This window comes from Idiotropiscis lumnitzeri, chromosome 9, assembly GCF_059441095.1.
Source record: "Idiotropiscis lumnitzeri isolate Australia: NSW breed Sydney's pygmy pipehorse chromosome 9, RoL_Ilum_1.0, whole genome shotgun sequence".
Classification (NCBI taxonomy): domain Eukaryota; kingdom Metazoa; phylum Chordata; class Actinopteri; order Syngnathiformes; family Syngnathidae; genus Idiotropiscis; species Idiotropiscis lumnitzeri.
The window spans coordinates 2,578,946-2,604,768 of NC_142399.1; the positions used below are offsets into that span (position 1 = coordinate 2,578,946).

General features: G+C 42.2%; 1 protein-coding gene across 7 annotated transcripts in view; it reads right to left on the minus strand.

The window, feature by feature from the left end:
• Positions 1–25,823, minus strand: part of adgrb3 (adhesion G protein-coupled receptor B3) — a 109,751-nt gene that overhangs the window by 5,022 nt on the left and 78,906 nt on the right. For 5 of the 7 annotated variants that reach the window (XM_088304365.1, XM_088304363.1, XM_088304360.1 and 2 more), the window contains 12 exons: positions 17,621–17,747; positions 16,648–16,751; positions 16,450–16,552; positions 9,238–9,388; positions 7,351–7,420; positions 6,904–6,970; positions 5,908–6,011; positions 4,498–4,596; positions 4,150–4,321; positions 3,927–4,022; positions 2,421–2,460; positions 52–731 (listed from right to left, as the gene is read on the minus strand). In XM_088304365.1, coding sequence (XP_088160491.1) covers positions 52–731; positions 2,421–2,460; positions 3,927–4,022; positions 4,150–4,321; positions 4,498–4,596; positions 5,908–6,011; positions 6,904–6,970; positions 7,351–7,420; positions 9,238–9,388; positions 16,450–16,552; positions 16,648–16,751; positions 17,621–17,747 — 1,813 coding nt within the window. The remainder of the gene's footprint in view (positions 1–51; positions 732–2,420; positions 2,461–3,926; positions 4,023–4,149; positions 4,322–4,497; positions 4,597–5,907; positions 6,012–6,903; positions 6,971–7,350; positions 7,421–9,237; positions 9,389–16,449; positions 16,553–16,647; positions 16,752–17,620; positions 17,748–25,823) is intronic. The other 2 variants (XM_088304364.1, XM_088304361.1) reach the window with 1 other exon arrangement.

Consider the following 25,823-nt stretch of genomic DNA (forward strand, 5'->3'; position numbering starts at 1 on the left):
AAAAAAGTAGCGGCTTATAGTCCGGAAAATAAGATCATGAATTTTTTATACCTCTAAGGAGCTCATGGAGATCGTCGAGCCCGTCTCACTCCGCGACAGACCAGCGCTCTCCTCCATCTCAGCGAGGAAGTTCTTGACGGCCGTGCGGGGTTCAAAGGGCAAGTTCTGCATCTGCTCGGCGGCGCTGGGGTACTGCTGCTCCAGGTTCACATTCATGTGGTCCACGCCTGACGGGCTGATGTTGAAGTCAGGGCTCATCTTGTAATGCATCAGCCTCTCGTGCGGCAGCGTATCCATGGTGATGTTCATCTTGCTGTCCTCCTTTAGGTGGGCTGGCAGCGTGGCCGAGCCCGAAAGCGCCGCCGCCGAGGCGCGGGGCATCACAATGTAGTCCGTCTCCATCATCTGACCCGGTGGCGGGTGGCCCTCCATGTCGAGGGCGCCCATGTTCTGCTCGCTCTGGCGCATGGCGTCGTCGGTGCACAGGTAAACGGCGCGCCGCAGCTCGGCGTTGTTGTCGCCGAGCGACTGCTCCTTCAGCTCGCCCACTCCCATGGGCATGTGCAGTGCCGAAGGCTGCTGGATGATCACTTTGGAGATGATGTTACCGGGCAGCGTGGAGTAGTTGAGGCCTTCGGGAGCTTTCTCGTCCTCCTCGTCATTGAGGGAAATGCGGGAAAGCGTGCCGGTGACGGTGGCCGCACGACATGAGCCCATGTCCTTGTGGAGGGCTGGCAGGGGAGGAGTCACATGTTTGAAATCAGCGATCTACGTCTGGCATCATCTTCATTTAATATGAAGAAGCGAGTGAGGTGCAGCGGCAGCCAAATGAAAAGACTGACCTCCAAGCTTTTATCAGAGCAGGATGCCACATTAAATAAACGGCTTCATTCAATTTTATAAAGCTAACTGTCAAGCAATCACGTTTTTTATTTCCTTTCACTTTTTTTTCAACAAATAAAAAATAATGGTTTGCTTAAAAAAAAAATTACAAAAATTACATGAGCACAGCAGACGTTGGCTTACACACTTGTTTGTCACCTGTGAAATGTTGTAAACATAAAAGGCAACAAACTATAACACAAGCACAACATATTTGAATCTATGATATAGTCCAAATATTTAGATTTATGATTATAAATATTAATTGCATAAAAATCCAACTGAAACATTTTATAGCTTCTGACCCCACATTCACGTGGCAAGACGACTTGAACAACCTTTAAGCTAATGTGTGTTTTTTTTTTTAATAATTTATTTCCCACAACGTTTACATGAGAGGCGAGAGCGTAGAATGCGTCTTATGCACTACTCATAATTGTAAAACTGCGAGCACAGAGAGTAATCTGTGAAATGCACTGCAGTTTTACGACCGTCTGATTCTGGTCATGATTTATTCATGACACCTGACTGCTTTTGCTTTTTTTTGTGTCAGGTAGGTGCACTTTAGTTTGACAGGACTGCACCGTGTTGAGGGATGCGGGCCAAAAGACTTTCTGAGAGCTGTGAGTAAGTGTTGAGTTTTACAACAGAGTTGGACTTAACCCTTTGGGATTTTTTTAAAACTTACTCTTGTCGGTGGTTTAAAAGTACAAAAGAACCCCAAATAAAAAAGAAAAAGTGCAAAAATGACCTTTGCCGACCTAAAAATGACGAGGAACCTTCTCCTAAGGCATGAACTCTGTGATGAATGAATTTCCGAACATATTTATCGAAAGCCAAATGACAGCGTGAACAAAGTGGCTGCTGTTCACTTTTCACGTAAAAACGTCACATAAAAGGAGTAGCCAACAGCATTTTCTTTCGACTGTTTTGTTCTCAGATTAAAGTCAGTGCTTTGGTAAGTGTGAAAAACTCCTGTGGGGTTTGTTGGCTCTTATGTAACTGCAGCTATTTTTACTGTCTAACCTCTTTTTTTGGGGGGTTTTTAGTTGAGAGGAGATTGTTGTTACAGTTCTCAGCATAAATAAGTGCACCCAAACAGATTTGCTACCGAAGAAAACACATTCCTTTCAGAATCAATTTTCAAAATGCTCCAAAAAATGTGGGCCGACGATTGCAAATTTTGCTCAACAGGCAATTGACTGATTTTTTTTTTATTGAACATTTTTATTATTAGGGGTTTTATTAATGCAATACAATATTTTTTTTTAAAGTTAGTATTATCATTTTGAATGTTACTATTATCATTATAAAATGTAAAATGGTACAGTAGTCATTTGGTATCGCCTCGCGGGCCAAATATAGTTACACCGTGGGCCAAATTCGGCCCGCGGGCCAGAGTTTGACACAATTGATGTAACAGATGATTTTAATGTCGCAAACATAAACACACACTAACCATCATCAGATTCCTGAAAATTGTTCAATGAGAAGCACCTAAGTTGACTTTTTTTTGGTCATCGTGTCTGTGCTCTTACCTGATCGGCAGGCAATGTCAACGTCCTTCTCGAAATCCGTCTGCAAACGAGGGATCGTGACATCACATCATGAGAAACACGTCGTAGTATGACACAGGTCAGTGAACCCCAAATCTCATCAAATGCATTTTTTCAAAGGCATACTTTCCAAGCGAGCATCCGTGGCGGATCCTTTTGCGAGCGCTAATGAAGTGGCCGATGAGCGCATATCTACGCCAGACGACGCAAATGGGAACGGGAGACATTTTGCACCTGCTGCAAATGACCGCATTGAACGCGGCGAGACCGACGCCACTCGGCTTTTTCCCTCGGAGGGGCATTACAATACTAATGGCAGATCATTTCTCCGACATGCCAGCGGGATCGTGGCGCGTGATGACGAGAGCGACATCCCAATTTCAAAGGTCAGGCCCAAAGCGATGCGCCATTATCCCAAGAGAGGAAATGAGAGAGATGCCAGCCTGATCGGGATGGGGTCAGCCATTTCAATCAAATGGAAATAAAGAGTTGAGCTTTAAGGCTCTACGAGGAGCACTCATGTCATGTCGTGTCTAGTCAGGGCTAATTATGAGACAATAAAGAAACAATGCACCGCTTAAATATGGCAAATATTTTGGAACTTTGAAGGGAGATAAGATCCTGCTCGATGTTTCAAAATAATATTTTTGGAAATTTCGCTAAAATATTGGTGTAAAAAAAATTGGAAAATGCCTCACAAGAAGGCCGAATACAATTCAGTCAAGTGGCGTATCCTCCTCCATTTATCATTATTGACTTATCCATTCTGGACGGAGCTGACTGGACAGAGATGCACGCCTAATTTGCATAAGGAAAACAAGCTGACTCAGCAAGGTGGCAAGAAACAACGACGTGACCTGCCATTGAGTGGCCGCAGTTTTATCTTACGTTGACATTGCCATGTTGTACTGAGCAGCCGGGACACAAGCACGGGTATTACCTTCTTAAAAGTGGTTGACCCGTTAGATGGCGACGAAGCTGAAGTTTCACAAGAGCTGCGAAGGCTTTGCAAGTATTGCCACAGTCTCGTCTGGCAACAAAAGAAAATGGCCGACGAAGGGTCCAGCTCCACCGACACTATCGAACTGTTTTAACGACCCTTTACAACTTTTGACAATGGAAAAGCCAAAAAAAAAAAAAAAAAAAAAAAGCCAAACTGTATTTCACGGATTATAAAGCACACAAAAAAAATAATTTTTTCTATGTTGAAAAAAATGTACAGAACGATTTTGTACTGTGAATGCACATAAAGGTACATAAAAGAGTGCCTTTTAACACGGCAACAATTTTGCTCATTCAAACAGAACAGACCCAAGAGAAAAATAAAAAATGGAGATTTATTTAGCGTATTTTCTGAACTATAGAGCGCCCCTAGTGGTGAAAGAAAAATCCACAGAAAAGCTGCCCCGTTGTATTGGCCGCATGGCTTATAGTCGGGAAAATCCGGTAAGCAAATAAACGAGAAAAGTGGAGGAAACACACACTCACCATTATCTGAGCATGACCGTTCGGAAAGCCCCCTGTTGCGTCACCACTGATTGGATCTTGGCAGTTTCGGAGTCGACATCTGAAAGCATCCTGGACCTATCAAAAAAAATCTTTTTTTATCATTTGATCTAATTCTTGTCAATTCATTTGCATAAAAGCGGGAAAATATGGCATCTCCAACATGAGAGAAAGTTTCTGAAAAACCCCCAAAACAATTGTCTACCTCTCGCCGTAGGATGCAGTGCACCATCACGATGACAAAACCCTGCAGTGAGTCAAAGACTGCAAAGAGGATTTGAAAGAGGATGGAGCGCTTGTCCGTCATGGCGAGCACTGCGGACATCCAGGTCAAGGCCAGCAGAGGCAGGACGACGCAGGAGCTCCACAGGGACGCCCTGAGAGCATTGAGAAAAGAAAGAAATAAGACATATGACGGCTTGCTATTTGCTTTTTTTTCCTGCCGTAATCTGATTTATAGCGCTAAGAGCAGTTGCCATGGCAGTGTTGGCTGCATTATCGAGGTGCGCCTGCTGTATATGCAGCATTGTCTTATTGATTCCCCGTCACTTACATTGCGTTGCTGGCCGTAGTCGCTGACAAAGCAGTCGTTGATACGACACCACATTTGGCGCACTTGAGAGTCAAGCCCGTGTGCGGCTCGCTCATCTGTCTGGAGGGCACAAGAGACAACGGCGTGACCGACCACGCTAACAACCGCAACGTGCGCATCGTTAAATATTAGCAACGGCACACGCAGCCAGCGTGTGGGCGGAATAGAGTTTCTTCTTGGACTTATTCTGCCAATAAAATATGGATTCATGTCGCTCCCGTGAGAAAGCCCGCCTCTTTATGATTTCTCCTTGAGACGACATTTGAAATAAGCTCCAACTCTGTATTATGTTTAGGCAGCTGTAAATATTTTGTTTTGGCGACAATATTAAAATGCAATTGAGCTTCAAGCAACTGTTAAAAAGGACAAATCTACAGCAGTAAATATGCATTTGCTGACAGAAGTGAAGTTGAACAGCTCAAGAAAGATTTGCCTTGTGACCTTTTGGCTCGAATGTCATCTGAGAGGCTCTGCGTTGAAAGTAATGCAACAGTGGAAACATTCTTTTTTTTTTTTTTTTAATATATTTAGGTTTGTCATCAAAACCTGGATATGAGTCAATTCATTCATTCTTTTTTTTTTCTGGTTAAATAAAGATACTGATTAATTGATTGGCTGATTTGGATCTCAGACGCAATATTTTCAGTCTCCAGAAAATCTTAAACAAACCGGCCTCACTGGTTTGATACTTGGAGAACAAGAAACACATTTAAGTTAAAGGGGAAGTCAAACCCCAAAAAATCTTGCCAAGAATATGTTTTATGCAGGACCACTTGTCGAAAACACGACATTCTGATTCATCTAACGTTTGTGGAATATGAGTTAAGCATGCGTCTGAGGAGGGCGGCCATTTTGCCAGTTGCTGTTGACTGAACATGACATCACAGTTGCTCAGGGCTCAAGTAACGGCCAATCACGGCTCAGCTGCAGAAAACAGGTGAGCTGTGAGCCCCGAACAAATGTGACGTCATTTTCGGTTGAAAGAAAGTGACAAAATGGCCGCCCTCTGCGATGGCTAAAAATCGGTGGATTTGGTCGTTTAACTCATATTCCACAAATGCAATATTAATCAGAATGCCACATTACAGACTAGTATCGAAATTATTACGGCAAATCATTTTTGGGGTTATATTTCCCCTTTAAAGAAAAAGGAGCGGAAACTTGATCAGAAGCTAAAAATAGTCAAAACAATGTAACAACCAATTAATAGATCATGCCTTGACATAAAAACTGATTATTTTAAAAAAGCAGCAAGGCAAACCCTACTGGACATTATTTTTAGCAACAGAACACAACATTTAGAATGCCTTCTTCTGACTCATGCGACATTGAAATAATGACGAATAAAAGAAGAAAAATGAAGGTACTAACAAGGACGTGCTGTCATACCCTGCTCGATGCTTCATCTTCTTGTCCAGTATGCCGTCTCTGGACACTAATTTATTAAACACCAGAATACCGATCACCATGTTGACCTGCAAGCGAAGGAACGATCTTGTCAATAAATCAAATCCATGCAACAATTATTTTAAACTTAATGTTAAAAGCGCGTTTTGCCCAGACGACATTTTCCATTCGTCGCGAATGATGGATGTCATTGTCCCATTTTTTTTTCTTCCCACCTCAATTTTGCGTGTGTGCACTGAGCTTCGACCTCTAGCTTCTGTTTTTTTTTTTCCTTTCCTTCTTCCTCCTCATATCTGTCACATTTCAGCCAGCGGATGAGCCATGCCGTGCACACTCAGGCCGGCACGGCAGCCTTAGGAAAAGATCTGCCTAATAAGAAACACTTTTCCTCTCAAAGGCACCTTCATCCAGTATTAGCAGCAAGTTGGCTGACAGAAAACGGGAGCAGCCGTGTGCAATTTGGGGTTGCTTTAGTCAAAATAAAACAAAAGTGCTCCTTGTTCATGATGCCCCAAAAAAAAAAAAAAAAAAACTAGAGCAAAGATGAAAAAAATCCGATGTCTCCGTGTATCTTTGGCTTGGAAACTTTTGCAAATTATGACTTTATTCCAAATTCCGAATGTTCCCTTTTCCACGCAAATTGACATGTGACGTGTGTCCCTGTGACGGATTAAAACTCATTCACTGCCATTGACGGATATAAAAGTCAGAAAATGACTGAGTTAGTCAATATTTTTATTTTAATCACTAAAACATTGTCATTTTTTTGCATAGCATGACGCTTAAAAACAGTTGTCATTAAAAGATGTTTGCTCCGATATGTGTTTTCAAAACAAAATGTCCAAAACGGAACTAATTTAAGATCTGTCCAATGCATAAAGATGCTTCTCCCCTCTTTCCCACTATTTTTCACGTGCCTTCTTGCCATTAAAGTTTGTGAAACATCTAAATTCCGCTTACCAGAACAACAGCAGCTGCAGGTCCAACAAAGGCATACAGGAGCCCCCCCTCCAAAGACAGCCAGCAGCTGCAGAGAACGCGCGGAGCCACAGTTAACTTGCAGCCAGTGATTAACATCTGAGTTAATGGCACACAAAATAACATCCCCCCCGAAATTGTCAGGGGAGTGGGCGCCATATGCCGTCACTCTATTTGTAGATTTTCACACACTAAAGAGATTCTAAACAGTGTTCATGCCATCGATATCACGCTGAGATACAACTCGAGAAATTGGGGTCCTGCTGAGAAATCGCGAGATCCGATTGCGATGGTGGGACTGTCTTTATGGCTCTGTTTAGGGTACGTGAGCCACTGCAGAGGCACTTCATCGTTACGCTTAAGTGTTACCATTAATGTCGCCTACGGTACGCTCAGTGAATATTCAAAGGTAGCAAAAAAAAAACTTACTATAAGGGTGTCCCATAGCCCTTTGTTTTGGTGAAGCCCATTGATACAGCAACCACTAAAGCCGGTAATCCTTCAAGAGAAAACAATCAACGGTTAGTCGAGTACATGACTTTAAAATGGAGGGAACTTTCTTCATTCGATGCGACATCAGTGGTGGGCGGTCAAGGCCTTCAAAGGCCTTCTCTGCTGACTGAACATAATCAATAAATCAGAATTATATTCTTGATGTCATATTATATCCTAGTGTTGAGGTTTTAGGTTTAGCTCGTGTTGCCGGGCAGGTTTCTCAATACAAGGAGCGCGCACTATTCTCTCCGGGGCATTCAGATACAATCGTGCGGGCGTCTCTTCTGTCAAAGCCAATGGATTTTCAGATTTGATAGACAGTTGCGATAGCCAATCGGATCACGCTGAAGGTAATGAACGCGGCTTGTGATTGGATACTCACTTGTGAGGGGGCAGCGCTTTGCAGAATCAACACTCCCGAAAGTCGTAACTGGCGACCGTTCAAAGATCTCAAATCTATTCTTGCTTTTTGAAACCACAATGGCCGAAGGAGGGAAAAGCGTGGATTTAATTGCAGATACACTCGCAAGGCTATTTTCAAGACGAGCTCGGTCGTCCAACACTCACTCAGTAAGTGTGTTTCTGTGGTGTCAAAAATGATGGTAATGTGAGGGGGATTTATACAAGTAGGACGAAGTAGGAATTCACTGAAGGCCTACGTGTGAAATGCAAAGCCCGCCACTGGGCTACATCATTACATAGGAACCTTTGAATGTGTTTATAGCGCGCCATTAAAACTGGAGAAGAAGTCCAAATCCCTTGCGATTTCTCATAATTGAAGTCCAGCAGGCTGTAAAGTTTTTAATCATGGTTACGGTTAAAAAAAAAGAAATCCAATGCCCTGGTGTGACGGGATCAGTTCCTCTTGTGTGCTGAGAATATTAACGTTTTGGAAAGCGCATGCAGGTGCTATTGATGTAATCAGTTTCCCGGCGGCAGGAGGCGCATGCGGCCCTCGTGACCATCCACAGTCTGCCTCTGCAGTGCTCGAGAGCTAAAGTGTGCCGAGAGGACACGCCAGGCCCATAAATCCTCAGCGGCAGTATTTCATACAGGTGGACTGAAGAGCCCGCAAGTGACGTTTGGCGTGCATCTCTTTAGTCATCCATCTGAAAATTGTTCTGAGTCGAAATGTGATGGGAAAACGTCACGTTTTCGCACGCAACAAATCTGTGAAGGCCTGTTTCTTCAATCAATCGAAATGAATAGCGGGAGCGATGTTCACCAAGCAGTGGCTCCGCAATGACTAAGAGAGCCATTTTTGTTGCTAGGTAACAAGAAGAATGAACGTGGGCTCTTTCAAAAACATTTTTTTTTCTTTCAAAAGGAGACATTTCTGCTCGTCTAAAAGAAGGAACACTTTGAACCGGGGATTCAATCAGATATTTTTTTGCAATCATGAATGTGTGAGGTTAGTTGCGATTTCATTTGGACTGGCGTGCCTATACAATAAAAAATAAAAAAATATCCGATTGCCTGGCACCAAGGTTGATAAAATACAGTGGTTAGAAATGTTACACAACGGTTCTATTTAAATCCGACAACACTACTTTAGGAAATTTAGATGTGACAACCTACAGTATATGTTGTAAGACATGCACACACTTTGTGGAAGTTGCTCTGGAATCACTTGACGGTAACAGTCTGCCAACCATCCATCCCATAATTCAAGGTTGGCCCATGTTGACTTGAGTGCCAACGCATGGTATCCTGAGAGGATGACAATGCTGCCTCCTCATACAATTACTTTTTACAAAATGAACCTTGAGTTGAAGGGCAGAAGGTGTGAGCTGTCAGTGCCAAATTGTGCCGCTGACGTACCCCAGCCGAGACAGAGAAAGCGCTTGCGGATGAGCCTGGTCCGGACCTTTCCCGTCACTGCCATGTAAGACTGCCAAGCCTCCGTGAGAACCCAGCAGAACGATGCCAAGAAGAAGAAGTGCAGAAGGGCTGTTGTCATAACGCAGACGCCCTAGTCACACAATAGGAAAATAGAGAAATATACATTTATTAGAAGAAAAGCTCCAAAATAAAAAATAAAAATCATTGATTGGAAAACAAACAAAATTTTGAACATGATCAAATACAAATTAGTTCAGGTGCCATCCCGACACGAAACAAAACTGAGCTCCTGAGCCAGGTGAAAATAACAATCAATTAGTGATAGACCGATATGCTTTTTTCAGGGCCGAGACCGATACCGATTATTAGTAGTCATGGAGGCTGAAAACCGATATTTGAAGCCGATATTTATTTGTTGACAAAAGGGGTGAAATGGTGTCAAAATCTTGAACGATAAAAACTCCAAAACTTGATTTAGTTTAAATACCTTTAATCACATTTATTAAACAACTTTAGTCATTTGCAACCTGTTAAAGCTTTTTTAGATCTTAGAAAATAGACAACTTAGTTTTAAAACAAAACAAAAAGTGCTCAGCTGCATGTTTTATAGTTCTAAGAAAACAAACCTCTCCCGAGTGACTCGAGATGAAAAAGCAAACTTTTAAAATTCAGGTGGTGCTGTGGGCGGGACAATCTGCTTCTGCAGGCAGGGCCACGAGCACAGCAAAGAGAGAGAGAGAGAGAGAGAAGTATGCTGCAGCGAGCTAAAGTAAACGAGCTTTTAATTTATCGGCCTTGAAAATTAAAAAAAAAAAAAAAAAAAAAAATGATGCAGATTATTGGCAAAATGCCAAATAATCGTCCCGGACGATAATCGGTCCATCACGACAATAAATATCCCCTAAAAGCAATACGCATCACTCTTTGCAATGCATGCCAGTCAAATCAGTCGGATAGGCAGCATCAGAGACGGCAGCAACCATAACGATCGTACGCCGCACGCCACGGTGTTGCATTCCTCCGCATTGACCCTCATTAGTATGCCGGAGATCCCACATGCAGGCATGTGAGCCAAGGTCAACTGTTGTACGGCGAGCCACGAGAGCAAAGAAACCAAAAGCCTCCTTAAATGACATGGACGGGACCGCACTGGAGGCAGGCGATAGCATCCCGGCTCAATAATGGAACGGCTCTTTGCAGCTTCATTAGCTCGTCCGTCTTTGTTCCACGGAGAGACGTCGCCAGAGGGAGATTGTTTAGGAGAGGATTAGAAATAAAGAGGTATCCTTAAGAGTCTTGTCAAGGCACACTGACACTGGGGGAGGATACTTTGCACTTTTTTTTTTTTTTTAAGTAGTGCCAGCCAGTCGAGTATAGTGTGAGCTAAAGACTGAAGTGTATCACGCCGTCCCGGGGCATCCACACAGTGACTTTCCTTGTAAGTCTCCATTGAGAGAACCGCACTAAATCCACCCCCTGCGGTGTGCACGGGGTTCAAATGAGAGAATAATCCCCTATTAGCGCATTTGGAACAAGTGGGTAGGTATTTGCTTCAACCCACAGGAGACATTAAGCGCATGAATGTGGATTGAGAGATGACAAGCGATCTCCCAGACGGGAGGGAAACGCGGATAAAGTAAGGTGGGTAAAAGTATGACGCGGATCGGGTTGATAGCGTGTGCACTCACGAGCTGAGACATTAGCAGAGGGAGATGAGCTTGATCACATTTCTGACATTAGAAAAGAGAGGTGAAGTTTTGATTGGCGCATTATTTATTGCGTTGCTCTGACAGAGTAGCTAAATTCTTGAAAACCTCTTTGATGCAGTACAATAAAAAAAGAAACATTTTTTTAAAAAACACAATTCAGTTGTAACTTAGTGAGCCAATTTGCAAGTTTTCAATCTGACCGGTTGATTTCTTTTTAACTCATTTACTACCATTGACGGCAAAAGACGGCAAAGATCCATTTCTTTACTCGGCTGTTAGTGGATGGAACTCATCTTGAATTGTGAGGGAAAAAAAATTGGTCAGGGCTCAGCTTCAGAAAACAGGTGAGCCGTGATTGGTCGTTACTTGAGTCCTGAGCAACTGTGTTGAGAGAAGTGACAAAATGGCCGCCCCCTGACATAGCTAAAAACCGGCGGCTTTTGCTGCTTAACTCATATTCCGCAAACACAATTTTAATCAGAACGTCATTTTGGACTAGTGAATCAGAATAGAACTTTTTATTGCAAATCATTTTTTGCGGTTGACTTCCCCCCCCCCCCCTTTGAAGTGTCCTGTTCAGGAAGTGAAGCAAACGCTCTTGCAACGCGAACATGCTTTAGTGATGCTTGAAAGTATCAACGCAGTTCATCAAATCAAACGCTACAGAAATTCCAAGACATACTTCCACTTGCCCGTGAAGTAAATTAGAAATCCAAAGACAAAGTGGAACCAATATTTATACTCCAAAAGACGATTTGAAGTTCATAATGCACATTTTATGGCATTATATTGAAAAAGTGATTTGTTACAATTTCAATAAATACCATCAATTGAAAGCATTGACTGCAATTTACAATACAAGATGATTTTTTTTATTTTATTTTTTTTATCACTATGCATGTTTTATGTCAGTCGACTGTAAGCTACTCGTGTAGAATAAAAGCTTTACAATTTTCAGGAAACAGGTCATCTGTATTCTACTTGGTTTACTGATCCGTCGATAACATTCAACATCATCGGCGCACGCAGATGATACTCATCATTATGCGCGTTATGAAAGCACCGGACGACTGCAGCCAGTCGTACAAAACAAGCGAGGATGAAACCGGGAGTTCACACTGGCCTTTAGAAAAGCAAATGTCGGGAGCTCACTGTGTCGGTATCCATGGAAACAAAGAAAGTGAGGAAGGGACCACATTAAAATACCATAGAGCTGAGAAGACACCAGTTAAAGCTGATTCGATTGTCTTCCATTTAAGGCACGACATACATTGGAACAATTCATTCGACCATAAAAAAAAAAAGTCTCAATCAATTCTGCTGTGTATATTTTAGTAAATAAAAGAGTCATTGTCTCAATGACGAGGCAGAATTTGGTGTTGGATGCGTTCACTGTAAGTATGTAAAAAGGGGATTTCAGTAATACAAAATAATACTCTTGAAGCATTAGAAATGGACTCTAATTGGATTAAAGTCATGTTGACTTAGCGTTTCATGCTAAATCCCTTCGAGCACAAAGCCGTTTTATTTGCCAATCATTTTGAATTGTTTCATTATTTACTCTTCTTACAGATTACAGCAGAAACCTTTTGCTAGCTGCAGGCTTGTTAGCAACGGTTTGGACTTTGAGACAAACAAGGGAATTGTGGTTATATCAATAAAATCTACTTACAGTGTAATGTGCAACTTGCATACAACAAAGCTGGGCCAAAAGGCTGCGGAGGAACTTGGTAAACAATGACACACGAGGGGATTATCAAGGATGTTGCTGTGGGGGGAGTTTGAGCAGAAATGGATGAAATTCTTACTTAGAACAGTTTCTATCTGATCTTCTTTAAAAACAAACAAAAAAAAAAAACCAATATGAAATCAGGTCAAGTTATTTCGGCTCAATTTGATGTTTTGAATTAGAAAAGATTCTCTAAGAAGAGCAAGAATGCGCACACGAACCCTTACTGGTGTTATTTATATTTAGCTACACTAACATTTTGTGAAGTGTCAGGAGGCAGGATAGAAGGATGGACAAGACTTTCAAAAATTCAGAGCACCAAAGTTCCAGCAAGGAGGCTGACTCCACGTCATTTTCGGATGAGTGGTGCAGACTTCGCTCCGAGTGGGCTTCATGACAAAATGTGAGTTTAGCTCAGGCTTATGAATGAAATTGTGAAATATAACAACCTTTGAACAGTTAACCGTCCAAAAAGCCTCCGAGAATGCATTCTGTTTGCGCATTTTGGTGACTTATTAAAGAAAACAGCCAAGACATGTCAGAAAACCGCATGTTTGATACTCAATGACTTATTCTCTTTAAAGTCACGTACATATTGTCACATTATTAGCGGCATATGTGCAACGTCTTGTATCGGACCCCGGTGTCATTCCCACCCAAAAAAACGGAGGGAGGAGAGGGGGTGTGGCCACATGCCTTATTTTTAGGGGGCGTTTTATAAATCGTTTTTTATTTACAGATTCCTCCAAAAAATTGATAAAATCGAGAATGCAAGCTAATTTCCTGATAAAATTCATAAATCGAGCTTGTTATTGAAAAATGGGCCATCGTGCCTGGATGATCCCTTTGATGAATTTCTACCCGTTTGATCGAATCTTCCCAATCTGCAATAACGTCATTTCCGTAAATCGCAACCGTGCCTACATGTGTCTTGATTTGTCTTGTTTCCACAAAGCAAGATGAACTCAGAGAGAGGACAAAGGCAAAGCACAGACAGGCAGGCAAAGGTGACTCACTGAATCTGCCGCTCCCGGGAGGACACCTCCACAGCGCCGAGATGATTTCTATTAGGCGACGAGCAACTCCGAATCCACAAACAATGGAGCCAATTACATGCACTTCTTTCAAGAGTTGGAGTCACAACCAGCGAGGCAATGTCATGCAGCACGGCAATTAAACCCACACCAGGGCGATGTTTTCGCTGGCCTACCGCTCCAACACAAGGTGTGATCAAAAACACGCGGACTATAGCTCGAATATTCCAACAACACGAGTGACACAATCAAACCAAAGGTAAGAATACAATCATTTGGCTTCATACCTTCTCGTCAACGGCATTGACGGAGACAGACCAAGAATCCAGCTTGCCAATTATTGGCGCAGCTCTTTTTGGTTCTTGGGAACCAATTAAGGCTTACTTTGCAATTAACGGGACCACTAAAAACGTGGAGCATCGTTTGCGTTGTTTCATCGAGTTGAAAATTTCAGGCTAACCGTAACAGCGCAGCTTTGTTAGCAAACAGCTGCCAGCAGTATTACAAAAAACATGCTAATCTTCTCTAAAGTAAGTCAGGAAGCATATTACAATAATTGCGTTCTTCATTAAATCTGTCCTTTTATTTTTCTAGTGTTTAAGTCAACATGGACTGGATTTTTTTTTTGTGTGTGTGTGTTTAAATGTCTGCTGAATGGCATAACCTTCTTTAGAAGTGATGTGGGGTTGCCATGACGATGACAGAGCTCAGGATTGCCTAATTAGTCAATTCACACCGAGATGAGGTCAAATTAGGACATCATGTTGCTTCAAACATACCCAAGGTGTTGACATGAAGCGCACTTTTTTCCGTGGACAGTTCCATTTTCATTCTTCTCGTGGACCCACCAAATATCTAATGAGGGAGACTCGGAGTGCAAATTATTTCCTAACTGATGGTGGTCGTCATCACGACCTCTGGCTCAATCAGACAAGACGACAAATGAGTCCAGCTTTAAAAGACCACCATGGCTGGATTCTGCGCATTCGTCATCTGAGCTGCTACTGTGCAGCAGAGAAATGTGGACCAGCCAGATTTCAACATATGTCGATTGAGATCTTGACACAAATGAAACGGGCAAAAAAATGCAATGCGAATTTATCAACGTTGTGATCTGTCTTTGACGATCCAATCACAGGTGGGGGACGCGTCTTTTTAAAGCAATTCCCGCATTCGTTCATTATCTATGATTTCGTTTTCGCCGAACATAATTAAATAAATAAAGGGAGAGCAATGATTTATGAACAGCGTCTTGTAAAAAAAAATAGGCTGGCAAGGCCATCTGCTTCCTGATAAGTTGTGCCTTCGCATAAAAGATGGTCAAATCACAAAGCAGGTGGATGAGCTCGCCCAAAACAAAAGACGTTGGACTCATATGGCAGGAAATCCAATTGCGCCGTTAAAAAGTATAACTTGAATCCGGCAACACAAAAACATGTCTTTGTAATATGACAATGTGTCAGTGCAGTGCTGCCAAATGACTGAGGAGGGCAGCGAGGAAATCACAACAACTGGTTGCCAAACTTTTTTTTTTTTTTTTTTAATGTTTTACAGGCCACTAACCAAAGCTGGAGTGCTGATGCATATTTATAAGGAGCTGCCATTGTCCTTTTGAGTCACTTAAACGTCAACTTCAGCCCGTCATTAACAACAACAACAACAACAACGACAACAAAACACGCCGAAAGCGTCACGCTCAATTCAGCAAAGTACAAGAATTGCTTTTAAAGTTGCAGCTCAACTTTCAAGATTGTTGCAAATCTCTCAAATGCTTCATTAGTCTTTGTTCGAGCGGCACACGATGTTCCCTGGTGTGAGTGTGTCTTGTGGCTAAAAAAAAAACAAACAAAAAAAAAAAAACACTGGCAAACTATTGCAGAGCTGACCAAAAATAAAATCATTTCAAATCATCTGTCCTTTCGTAACTTTTCTTTTTTTTTTCCCGCAACAAATTCCACCCTTGTCTCGATGAGCCACATTTGCTTCATCAGAACGTCCAAGCGTAATTTAACTCTTGATTAAAGCCTATCGGAGCAAAGTTGCACGCTCATCCTGGAAGCGCAAGAAATACTTTTGTTTTCCGTTGTGATTATGCATGAGCGGCTTCTCAGCAGGACACCCAAAAGAAAAGGAGCTATTTGCTTGAAAGGAGCTGCACTAAAGCCGTTACATTCTTGTTTGTTTGAACTCTATAACACAGAGAACAGCTGGCGTGCAAAACGCACCATAAAACAGATTACACATCCGATAAATGCAGTTTGGGGTTTTTTTTCTTCTTCTTAAAAAGTCACTCTTAAGACACCTCTGAAACATTTTCAAGCTTTTCCGGCACCAGACTTTTTCAAGGCTTTTATGGATAGATGTGTATTTTAACAATGTTATAACAATGTTATTATGCTATGAACCTTTGTTGTTGTCATGTTGTGATTCTTTACATTGTGAAAGACTTCAGGCTTAATCTTTGGTGCAAGTTCCAGGTATAGTGCACGCCAAATTGCCTCGAGTCCTGATAATCAACTCTGTGATGACTCGACTAATTCCTCCAGATGGACGGAATTCTTGGAGATGGCTTGCTGTATTTCCTTGTGACATCAAACCTGGGCTTAGAAAAAAAACCAAATTGCTTCCATGTTGTTCCAGTTTGTTTTTACAAACCATCACAGTGCCTTTGTGTCTTGAGATGCGCTAGTAAACCAGGAAATGGGATAATGACACTTACCACATTGTGTGTCTGTGTTTGCCCCACAAGGATCAATATATTGGAGCAGATGATAGAGAAGCAAAAGTTTAGCAGGATGATGGAACGTTCCGAGCGGATGTATCTAAAGATGCAGAGGACATCGAAATGTGACGGCACTTTTAAATAGAAGGCACACATCATTAAACGTTTTGTCATCGTGCAGGCGTCGGATATTACCTCCATAACACGGTGTAGATCACTGCCAACGTGATCAAGGCGAGGCATGACAGACCGCAGCCAACTATCAGCGTCACAGATGGGACCCCTGAGTATTCCATGGTCTGCAAAGAGGACAGAGCAGGTCAGTGGGCACTCCGACATGCTTGCAATCTATCATCATAATAATAATAATAATAATAATAATAAAATATTATTATTATTTCTATATCGTTTAAAGCAGGAGTACAGTGCAGTGGTCATTGTATTCCCCTCCTATCCTCTAGGGGCGCTCCAGAGTCTCTGATGCATTGTTAGCCGTGTAAACGTAACAGAGGAAGTGTGACTGCTAAATGATGGAGATATTTATATGTGCACACAACTGTGTGAGTCTCTTTCCAAGTGATAAAAACACAAATACAGTCCACGTTGTAGTGTGATTTATTATCAGACTAACTGTCAGTGATCAGCTAATCTCAACACCCCTGACATTTTAGTTTGACTATGACTGTTAATATTATTATTCATAATATTATTATTAGAAATGCCTCAATGATACTATTTTTGGGTGGTGTGACTGAGGCCTAACAGTGATGTGCTCTGTCTGGACCTTCTGTTGTAAACCAATACAGGCCACGCTGTACTGTACTGTAAGTACTCTCACTGTTAATTACTTCCATAACACAAACTGGGATTTTTTTTTTTTAAATCCATTCCCACACATTATTTTTAAAGCCACGAGATGGGAAATTAAAAAAAAAAAGTGCAGCAACTTTTAGCTTCCTTTCTTGGGAAACGTGTATTAGATGACAAGCACAGAGAGTTACTGTGTATACACTAGAACAGACCCCCCACCACAGCCACACACAAACACACACCCACACACACACACATAAACTCCACCCTCAGCGTCGAATTAACTGGATTAGCGCACCCTTTCTCATCCTAGCCTTAAAAAAAAGATAATAATGAATAAGAACGACGGATCACTTACCATTTCTCTGGGTTGCTGAGCCAAAATGGCGAAGGTAGACACACGATCACATAAGCATTTTGTATGCGAGGCATCTGTCAGCACAGTTCTACACGCCTTTGTGGACCAAGCTCCCCAAGAATCGTTCCTGCAACCACAAGAAGGCGATTTTTCAAACACGCTCCTTCCACATGCGGCGTTTTAAGTGAGCGTATTCTTCGCCTTCTTTTTCGATTCATGTATTATTGACACGATTCGAACACGCGCGAGGACTAAGAGAAAATAATGAAATAAACAAATGGAAAAGGAAAAGCGCCGCAGCTCACGGAGCATGCAGCTGTACGGCGCCAAGAGAGCAGAAAGAGGTTCGGAGGAAAAGGAGAAGGAGGGGGTTGGGAAGGGAGCTGTCCAAACACCCTGGTGCTGATTCCAACATAAACATATCGCGCCGGTATCAATAACACGAATAAAAACGAGCGGTCATATTTACCTGCATCTCCTCCTGTGCTCCCTTTTATTCGAATTATTATGATTAGAATTACGATTCCATCCGCTTTCCTCCGTTCGGAACAGCCGCTTCCCCCCTCTTTACGCACCTGTTATTCCGTTCTTTTTCTTGCTTTCCCCCCCCCTCCCCCTGCACTGCTTTAATTAGCAGCCTTTGGACGCTTCCTAGCAAGGATTTTTTCACCCTGGAATCCGACTGATGCTGCGCGGCTCTTAGCCGGCATCAGAGAGGGGGGAGGCTAGCCCAACGAGAGCAGCTGTGCGCGCAATCGCGGAGTGTGTCCACTCGGACGGAGGTCCACTTCCAATGCGGGGATGACAATGCTTCGGGATAATTCCTCAAAGTCATTGTACGACTAAAAGCGTGGTCGCCCCCGGGCAAGAAGCGAGCGAGATTAGAACCCCGCAAAAGTGAGACCACCCCGCCGGAGCAGCGCGAATGGTTGCTGCCGGTATCCACTTCACGACACTGTGTTAGGTGAATGAGGGGGAGCGCCTTCAATGTATTGCCGCTAATCATCCCGTTTGTGTTTATATTGTTGACATTGTTGGGGGGAAAAAATAATAATGATAATAATAACAAAACCGCGTGATTGTGGATTTCAAGTCAAAAACATAATTTCAGACAAAACATAGTGGGCAATTCAGAGCAATATAGCACTTCATGAAGCACCCCTGCCGCTCTCATCGGATCCAATAAAAGAGCTGTCAAAAAGTATGTCTTTAGAAAAATACCTCTGCCAAGGCCAAAACAATAACGACATCAATTGTAGCTTCTAGGTTGTATAGCCCCTTCAGTACTCTATGTAGCCCCATTTAAGCTCCTCCACCATTTTGATATTCATAAAGACACAATATTTTCTCTGCTCCCTATGTAATGTATAAGTCAAGCCTCTTTTGATCCCTCAGAGAGAAAGAAAAAGAAATCCCAGAGCATTGCCTGACTTAACTTGCTCCAATTTTGAGTGATTTAAAAAGTTTCTTTCCAACGCAAAGCCAATCACAGGGAAAAAAATACCTCTGCCAAGGCCAAAACAATAATGACAGATCACAGATTTAATGTTCGTTTAATACTAACACAAAAGGAGCAAACATATGAACACTTTTTGGAAATGAAACCGTTGCTAACTTTCGTTGATCCTTTTGCAATCTATTCCTATGGGTGCACGTATAAAACAAAAACAAACACATTGCCCTTTTACTTGATAAAATGACAATAAACAATTCATCATTCATATTTTGTTGTTGTTGTTGTTTGCAGTGGCGTACAAATGCATCGGATTGTGTTTGTAATATTTTGAACCTCACGACTTTGTGCAACAACAACAACAACAACCACCAGAGCACAGAGACCTCCGCCAATGCTAGACAATCCTAAATCGAATCAGGAGAGGATTTATAGATAACGACTTCCTGTATATCCCTGAATGTTGTCATTGAGATTCATGCATTATTTACTGGGAAGAAAAAAAAGAAAAAGAAAATTGTGCAACGTCAACCAAAGTGAATAATCCCTCCGTGGCAGCGTAAACAAAATGTAAGCATCGCCATCATTGTAAAGGCACATTATTTGATACAAGCCCGTGTATTAAATCGAAATCAATCCAGCAGGTTAATGTTATGGCTGGTGAGTGTATCGCCGCGTCTATTCGTGCACCGAGCAACCTCTGCCGTGTCACTTGATCAATATGGCAGCAATGTTTATTATTCCAGGAAGGGACGGTTGGAGACTGTCGTCTGAATTTCCCAAAAGGGTTGAAACAGCTCCAGCTTGTCTACTCACACACACGCACACACACATCAATAAAATAAAATCTACAATGCGGTCCCTTATCATCTCTTCTTAGTATTCTCCAGATGGAATTAACAAGTGCTACACATTTTTTTTTCTTATCTCTCGCTATTCAGCTGACGCATTGGACCGATTCAAATCATTTTTAAGGAGGACTCATCGGACTGAGACGGACAGACAAGATATTAATTAATTATGATGATTGGACAGCTAAAGTGTGGATCCACTTGAGATCTATAACATGGAAGGATGTGGACTGAAATCCCCTCGTACTCGCGTTCAAGGATTTCTGCGCGAACATAAAAATCAGGCTTTTTGAGTGGGCATCGGGAAGGCCGTGTTTGTGATTGGAGGGCGGGCTCGCACGACGGAAACAGTCTGGGCCCGTCTTCTCTCAACAGATGCTCTGCAAACTCGGACACTTTAGCCATCAATATACTAATCAAAGATATTGCTACACTCGACTTACTTTCTCTCTTTCTGTCGCACACACACACACATCGCGTCTATCTGGTAATTAACCTTCAGTTATTCCCAAGAGGTCTGCAAAATCTAAGCGATGACTAAAAGACACAATTTAATCGACAAAAAAAAAAAAAGAAAAAAACCCTACCAGCGTGGATTCGCTCTAGTGTGGTCACAGGTCCATTAAAAAGAAGAAGAAAAAAAACTTTCCAGATAATTGTATGTCTGTGCCTCTGTATTTTTTTTTCTTGTCAGTTTTTCCCGCTGAAAAGGTGTTGATCCAAGCAAGGCGAAGAAGCACAATTGCGAGGCTGCAGGGGAGATTGGCTTGCACGCCCGTCATCAATAACGAAAAGCAAACATGGCCCAGACTGGAAATCAGCAAACGTTTCCTGGATTAGTTGAACGGACTTTTTCTTTTTATTGTTTCAGGAAATTCCATGTAGGGTTGTGATGAAGTGCTGCTCGTAGCCTTCAAACAGCCACAGGTATTGATTGATGACTTCCTGTTGCTTGAAATGAAGTCACAACTCCCCCCGGGGTGAGAACTGCACAGGATCATTTTACAACTTTGCAAAAGTTTGAGCACGGGGCAAGAGAGGCCAACTCGCTGCGGATTAATATTTGTCATTTTGGCGTTCTCATAAAGGTCCTCACAAATTGCATTGAAGAGTTTAAACAGGGGTGAGGAACGTTTTAAAAAAAAAATCATTATTATTATTTAAGCAGGAGCCATTTGAAAGTAGTCTTCCATGCAAAATTTATGAATAAAATATGACGCAAGACGAAGCAAATGCTCATTATTATATATGAGGAGCATTTATGGGTTAAATGTTTTGGGGCTCTTTGTAACAGTTCCTCTGAGGTTTCATTTGTTTTTTAGGATTGCATGGTGGGCCAGATCAAATAATCTCAGAGGTTTGAAACGTCCCCGCGGGCCTCACATTCCCCTTCCCTAAATAGTTGCCCAACCGCCATGCTTTTGTTTGTATATGCAACTCATTTGCAATATTTCCTCACAGTGAAAGCGCCTGGTGATGCACCTTCCTCTTTCAATTTTTTTAAAAAATTTATCGCAAATTAGGCAAACCCAGAGGCCAAAGACCACCATCCTCCACCTGTTCTTGATAAACGGATGACAGGCAAAATTTAATAGACACCAGCTAGTGATGGGAAAATTAAGCTTCTAATTTGCTTCATGAACCAGTTGTTGTATTTTTGAGTCCTCTAGATGGCACTGTTGCTTTAAATAAAGGGTTAAAAAATGGCTTCCAGCGCAATGTCGAACAGAGAGTGCCATCTACAGGAGTCCAAAAATACGACAACTGGTTCATGAAGCAGATTTGAAGCTTCATTTGTCCATCACTAATACCAGCCAATGAATACGAATATACAGTCTATGCAACTACAAATTTTCAAAATCCATGTTAACGAGCTGAAAATTAAAATTTAAAAGGCAGAAAATATCAATCCTCAAAAAAAAAAGAAAATAAATAAATAATGAACGAGAGCTCAAGAAGTCAAGGCGAAACGCTCGCGCTAACAGAACATAAGCGATGTCCTGGCCGCTCCACCAATATTTTAGAATTTATCTCACAATGACGACAAAAAAAAAAAAAAAAAGAATGTTATAATAGCGACTAATGCACATTTAAGTTCTGGCTCCTTCATCCACCTTTTCTCACTGCAATAAAGCCAAGACTTTTGCGGAGCACCGGCGCACTCCCACCTCGCATTCGTGTTCTATCTTTTGCTCCAGATATCATCAAAATAAGGATAGCATTGTGCTCTTCCTATCTGTAATGCACTTTCCATTAAAAGCCCAAAGTGAAGGCAACAAAAGCCTTCTCGCTCGCGCTGGGACTAAATCTGATCAAGGGCACGTCTGTGGTGCAAATACAGCAATTGGATGACTGTGACGTCAAAACTTTGACAGCCACTGATTTCAGATATGGAAATGTCAAAGAAACCCGGTGACAAAAGAGTGAGTCTTTTTAAAAGGTTCTTTGTCACAGAAATCCAAAGTGCAGCAAATTGAACCCCAAAAAAGAGGAGAAAAAAAAAAAACTTTCACAGATAGTAAAACTAGAGTCGGGGATCTTAAACTGTGAAGACTTGCAGCGACAATTGCTCATCTTTAACTTCGAGGGGCGCTTTACGTCGTGTTCCACGCGCGTCTTACTTTTCAAATTAAGTCAGTCATGTGGGAACTGAACTGAACTGAAAATTGCGTTATTATTAATTTCATGATATGATTGAAGTCATCTATTGATTCCATCTCGGCCGTATTCGTGTTTCATGCCTCCGGGTAGGACGTTGTCTCGGGCGGAAGCTTGCTGAGTTGGCAAACAAGCATCAAGGCCAGGACGCCCGCGCCGCCGCTTGACAGGGATTACTTGACTCACACGGTCCTTGATGTGACATGCAAATAATGCAACAGACAACGTTGAGATGACGTCACCGGTGGAAATGCTCCAACAGCTAAATCGCAATCTCAATTTCTTTCTTTTTCTTTAGGAACTACTTTGATTTTGACCAAGCACTTCTCCTAATGCTCTCATCAATGAAGTTGAAGAATCGCAGATGACTGATCCCACGTGAAGCCAATCTGAGACGACGACAAGACTTTTGGGAATCGAAACCGAGTCAAGACAAAGACCGGACAGGGCGAGACCGCGACAAAACTGTTTTGATACATAAACTTTGCTCATTTTTTCTGATTCCAAGCAGGGATGAAATTTTCTTGAAAATTCGTCGCTTGAGGATGGCAAATGTCACAAAATATAAAACAGAGAGAGAGCAAAGTTGGCAACACTGACTTTGAACTAGGTCGTCCCATTGTGTTAGCGGAAGCATTGCGCATCAGCAGAGGCACTTTTAACAATGGAAACCCCCACCCCAAAAAGGAAAATAAATAAATACATATATAATTTTTTTTTTTTTTTTAATCATCATGGCTATTAATGAATAGATCCAAATTGCTGGATTGTCCAGCACAACATTGTCTACAAGAAGACTTTGATAATGGAGTTCATCTTGCGTCTAAATTTAGTCGCATCTTGCAGTGTTTACGTGCGGCCCGTTTGGCTTGAAGCCAGGACGAAGCTGCAGCAGATGCTTCTCACCACTCCAACATGTGAATTATTGATCAGCCTGGATTCTGGACGATATTCCAAATGTTCATCTCGTAGAAGTGCTCCACCAAAAATGTCACTTACATGAATGTTGCAGGCGGAAAAAAGGAATTAACATCACCTGAGACGAATTCCTTTCAAATCCTTTATTCACGACGATAAAGATGGAGGCGCTTTGTCTTATTTTGTTCTGAAACTTCAACGGTATTGTGCACCAAATTCTTTCTGTTCTGTCCAAGTAGCTCAGAGTAAATCCTTAGTAAATCCCGCATGAGTCTTGGCATAGCAATCAAAACCTCACATGTTCCAAAGACAATTTGGTTTTATAGCATAATGTATTAACATAAAGAGCTAAATAATTTTTTTTTTCAGCATGTGAAAAGACAAGCGTTTTCGAAAGGTGTCAAAATGGCGGTGCGATGCGGTTAATCCTGACGTGGCAAATTCCAGATTAGAGAAACCCTTTACTACACTTAGAGGATAATCTGCCAAGGAAGACAATTTGGAAATCAGGAAGATAATCGTTTGGCTGGTGACACTGTGGTTAACATGGATTTAGTCGATTGGAAGCATTAAATGGCGAGGGAATTTTAAAACGGTTGAAGCAGGATTGGAATGTCATTACGATTCTTTACATTTTTTCTTTTCACAGTTTGGAGTTCAGAGGCCGTCTGGAAAGAACACTTTGAAAGACACCAAGTGTTTCAACGTTCCAAAAATTGTTTACTGGAGCGATGATTGAATTCTCAGCAGATTAAGCGTATAATAGCAATCAATTCAAATTCAATTGCAATATCGCAACAACAAAATAATTATTGGAATTTTCATTTGTGAGATTCGCCAAACTCACCCGACGGCAGCTAACTTCAGTGCAAGCAAGCGTGGGTTCGGTCCGCATTCAGTGACTCTGAGAATGTGAGCGTTTATATTTGTTTGTTTCTTTTAGTGCCCTGCAACCGACTGGCGACAGATTTGAAATGGAAGCAAAACGTCAGGTGCCACTTTATAGCTTTACAGCCGCATCCACGAGCTCTGACACCGTCTTAAAATTAGTCGGCGCATCGATCAACACATAAACAAAAGTCACATCCTCACACCGTTGTATTGTTTGCAACACGCGTGACAGATGGCGCCGTTCCCCTCCTCAACGGGCCTCGGAGAGCATCTCCTATTTTAATCGGACCAGCCGACTGTGCGCAACGATAATCGCCCGGCGGATTCATTTGCCGATGAAAATGACTGGGTGTGGATCATAAAATAATGGAGGTAATAAAGACGGGCTGTTGTTGAAAGTCATGCAAATGCATGGAGGGGTTGTCCCAGATGTGTCTTTCCTCTTCTGAAATAAACCAGCTGTCCTCAAACAACACAATAGAGGAGAAAATGCGTTCGATCGACGATCTTTTGCCATAAAAATGGCGCACGCGTTGCAGACTGCTACTTTGAGATTTTCTAATGAATGCAAATGCACTTATCTGACCATCCATTATCTGAACCGTTCCTCCTCACGAAGGTCGTGGCGTGCTGGAGGCGATCGTAGGCGGGGCACACCCTGAACTGGTGGCCAGCCAATGGCAGGGCACACAGAGACGAACAACCCTCCGCGCTCACACTCACACCTCGGGGCAATTTAGAGTTTTCAATCAACCTGCCATTCGTGATGGGAAAATGAAGCTTCAAATTTGCTTCATGAACCACTTGTTGTATTTTTGAGTCCTCTCGATGGCACTGTTGGTTTAAATGAAGGCTTTAAAATCTGGCAAGACAGTGTGCTGTCAGCACAATGTTGAACAGAGACAGGAGTCCCAAAATACTACAACTGGTTCATGAAGCAGATTTGAAGCTTCATTTTCCCATCAGTAGCTGCCATGCATGTTTTTGGAATGTGGGAGGAAACTGGAGTACCCGGAGAAAACCCACGCAGGCACGAGGAAAACATGCAAACTCCACACAGGAAGGCCGGAATCGAACCCGGCACCTCTGCACTGTGAGGCCATCATGCTAACCAGTCGTCCGCCGTGCCGCGAGTTTCACCATATAGACAAAAGTGTCGGGACGCTATCACCAACAAAAACAAAGACGTCTACGTGGCAATGTTCATGAGGTCAGAGGTCATTTACATTAGACTTTTCTGTCGTAGTGTCGGTCTGGTTCTTTCCAAGCCAAACGCATTGGTAAGATAAATACATAATATTCAGGTGAAAATAATTGGAAGATAAGTGATGAAGAGGTTTTGTGCTCACATTCCACTGGTGGTTAATTTCGTAACACGTGGTCATTGAGGGTAAAAAAAACAAAAAACAAAGGGTGATTAAAAATGCCTTTC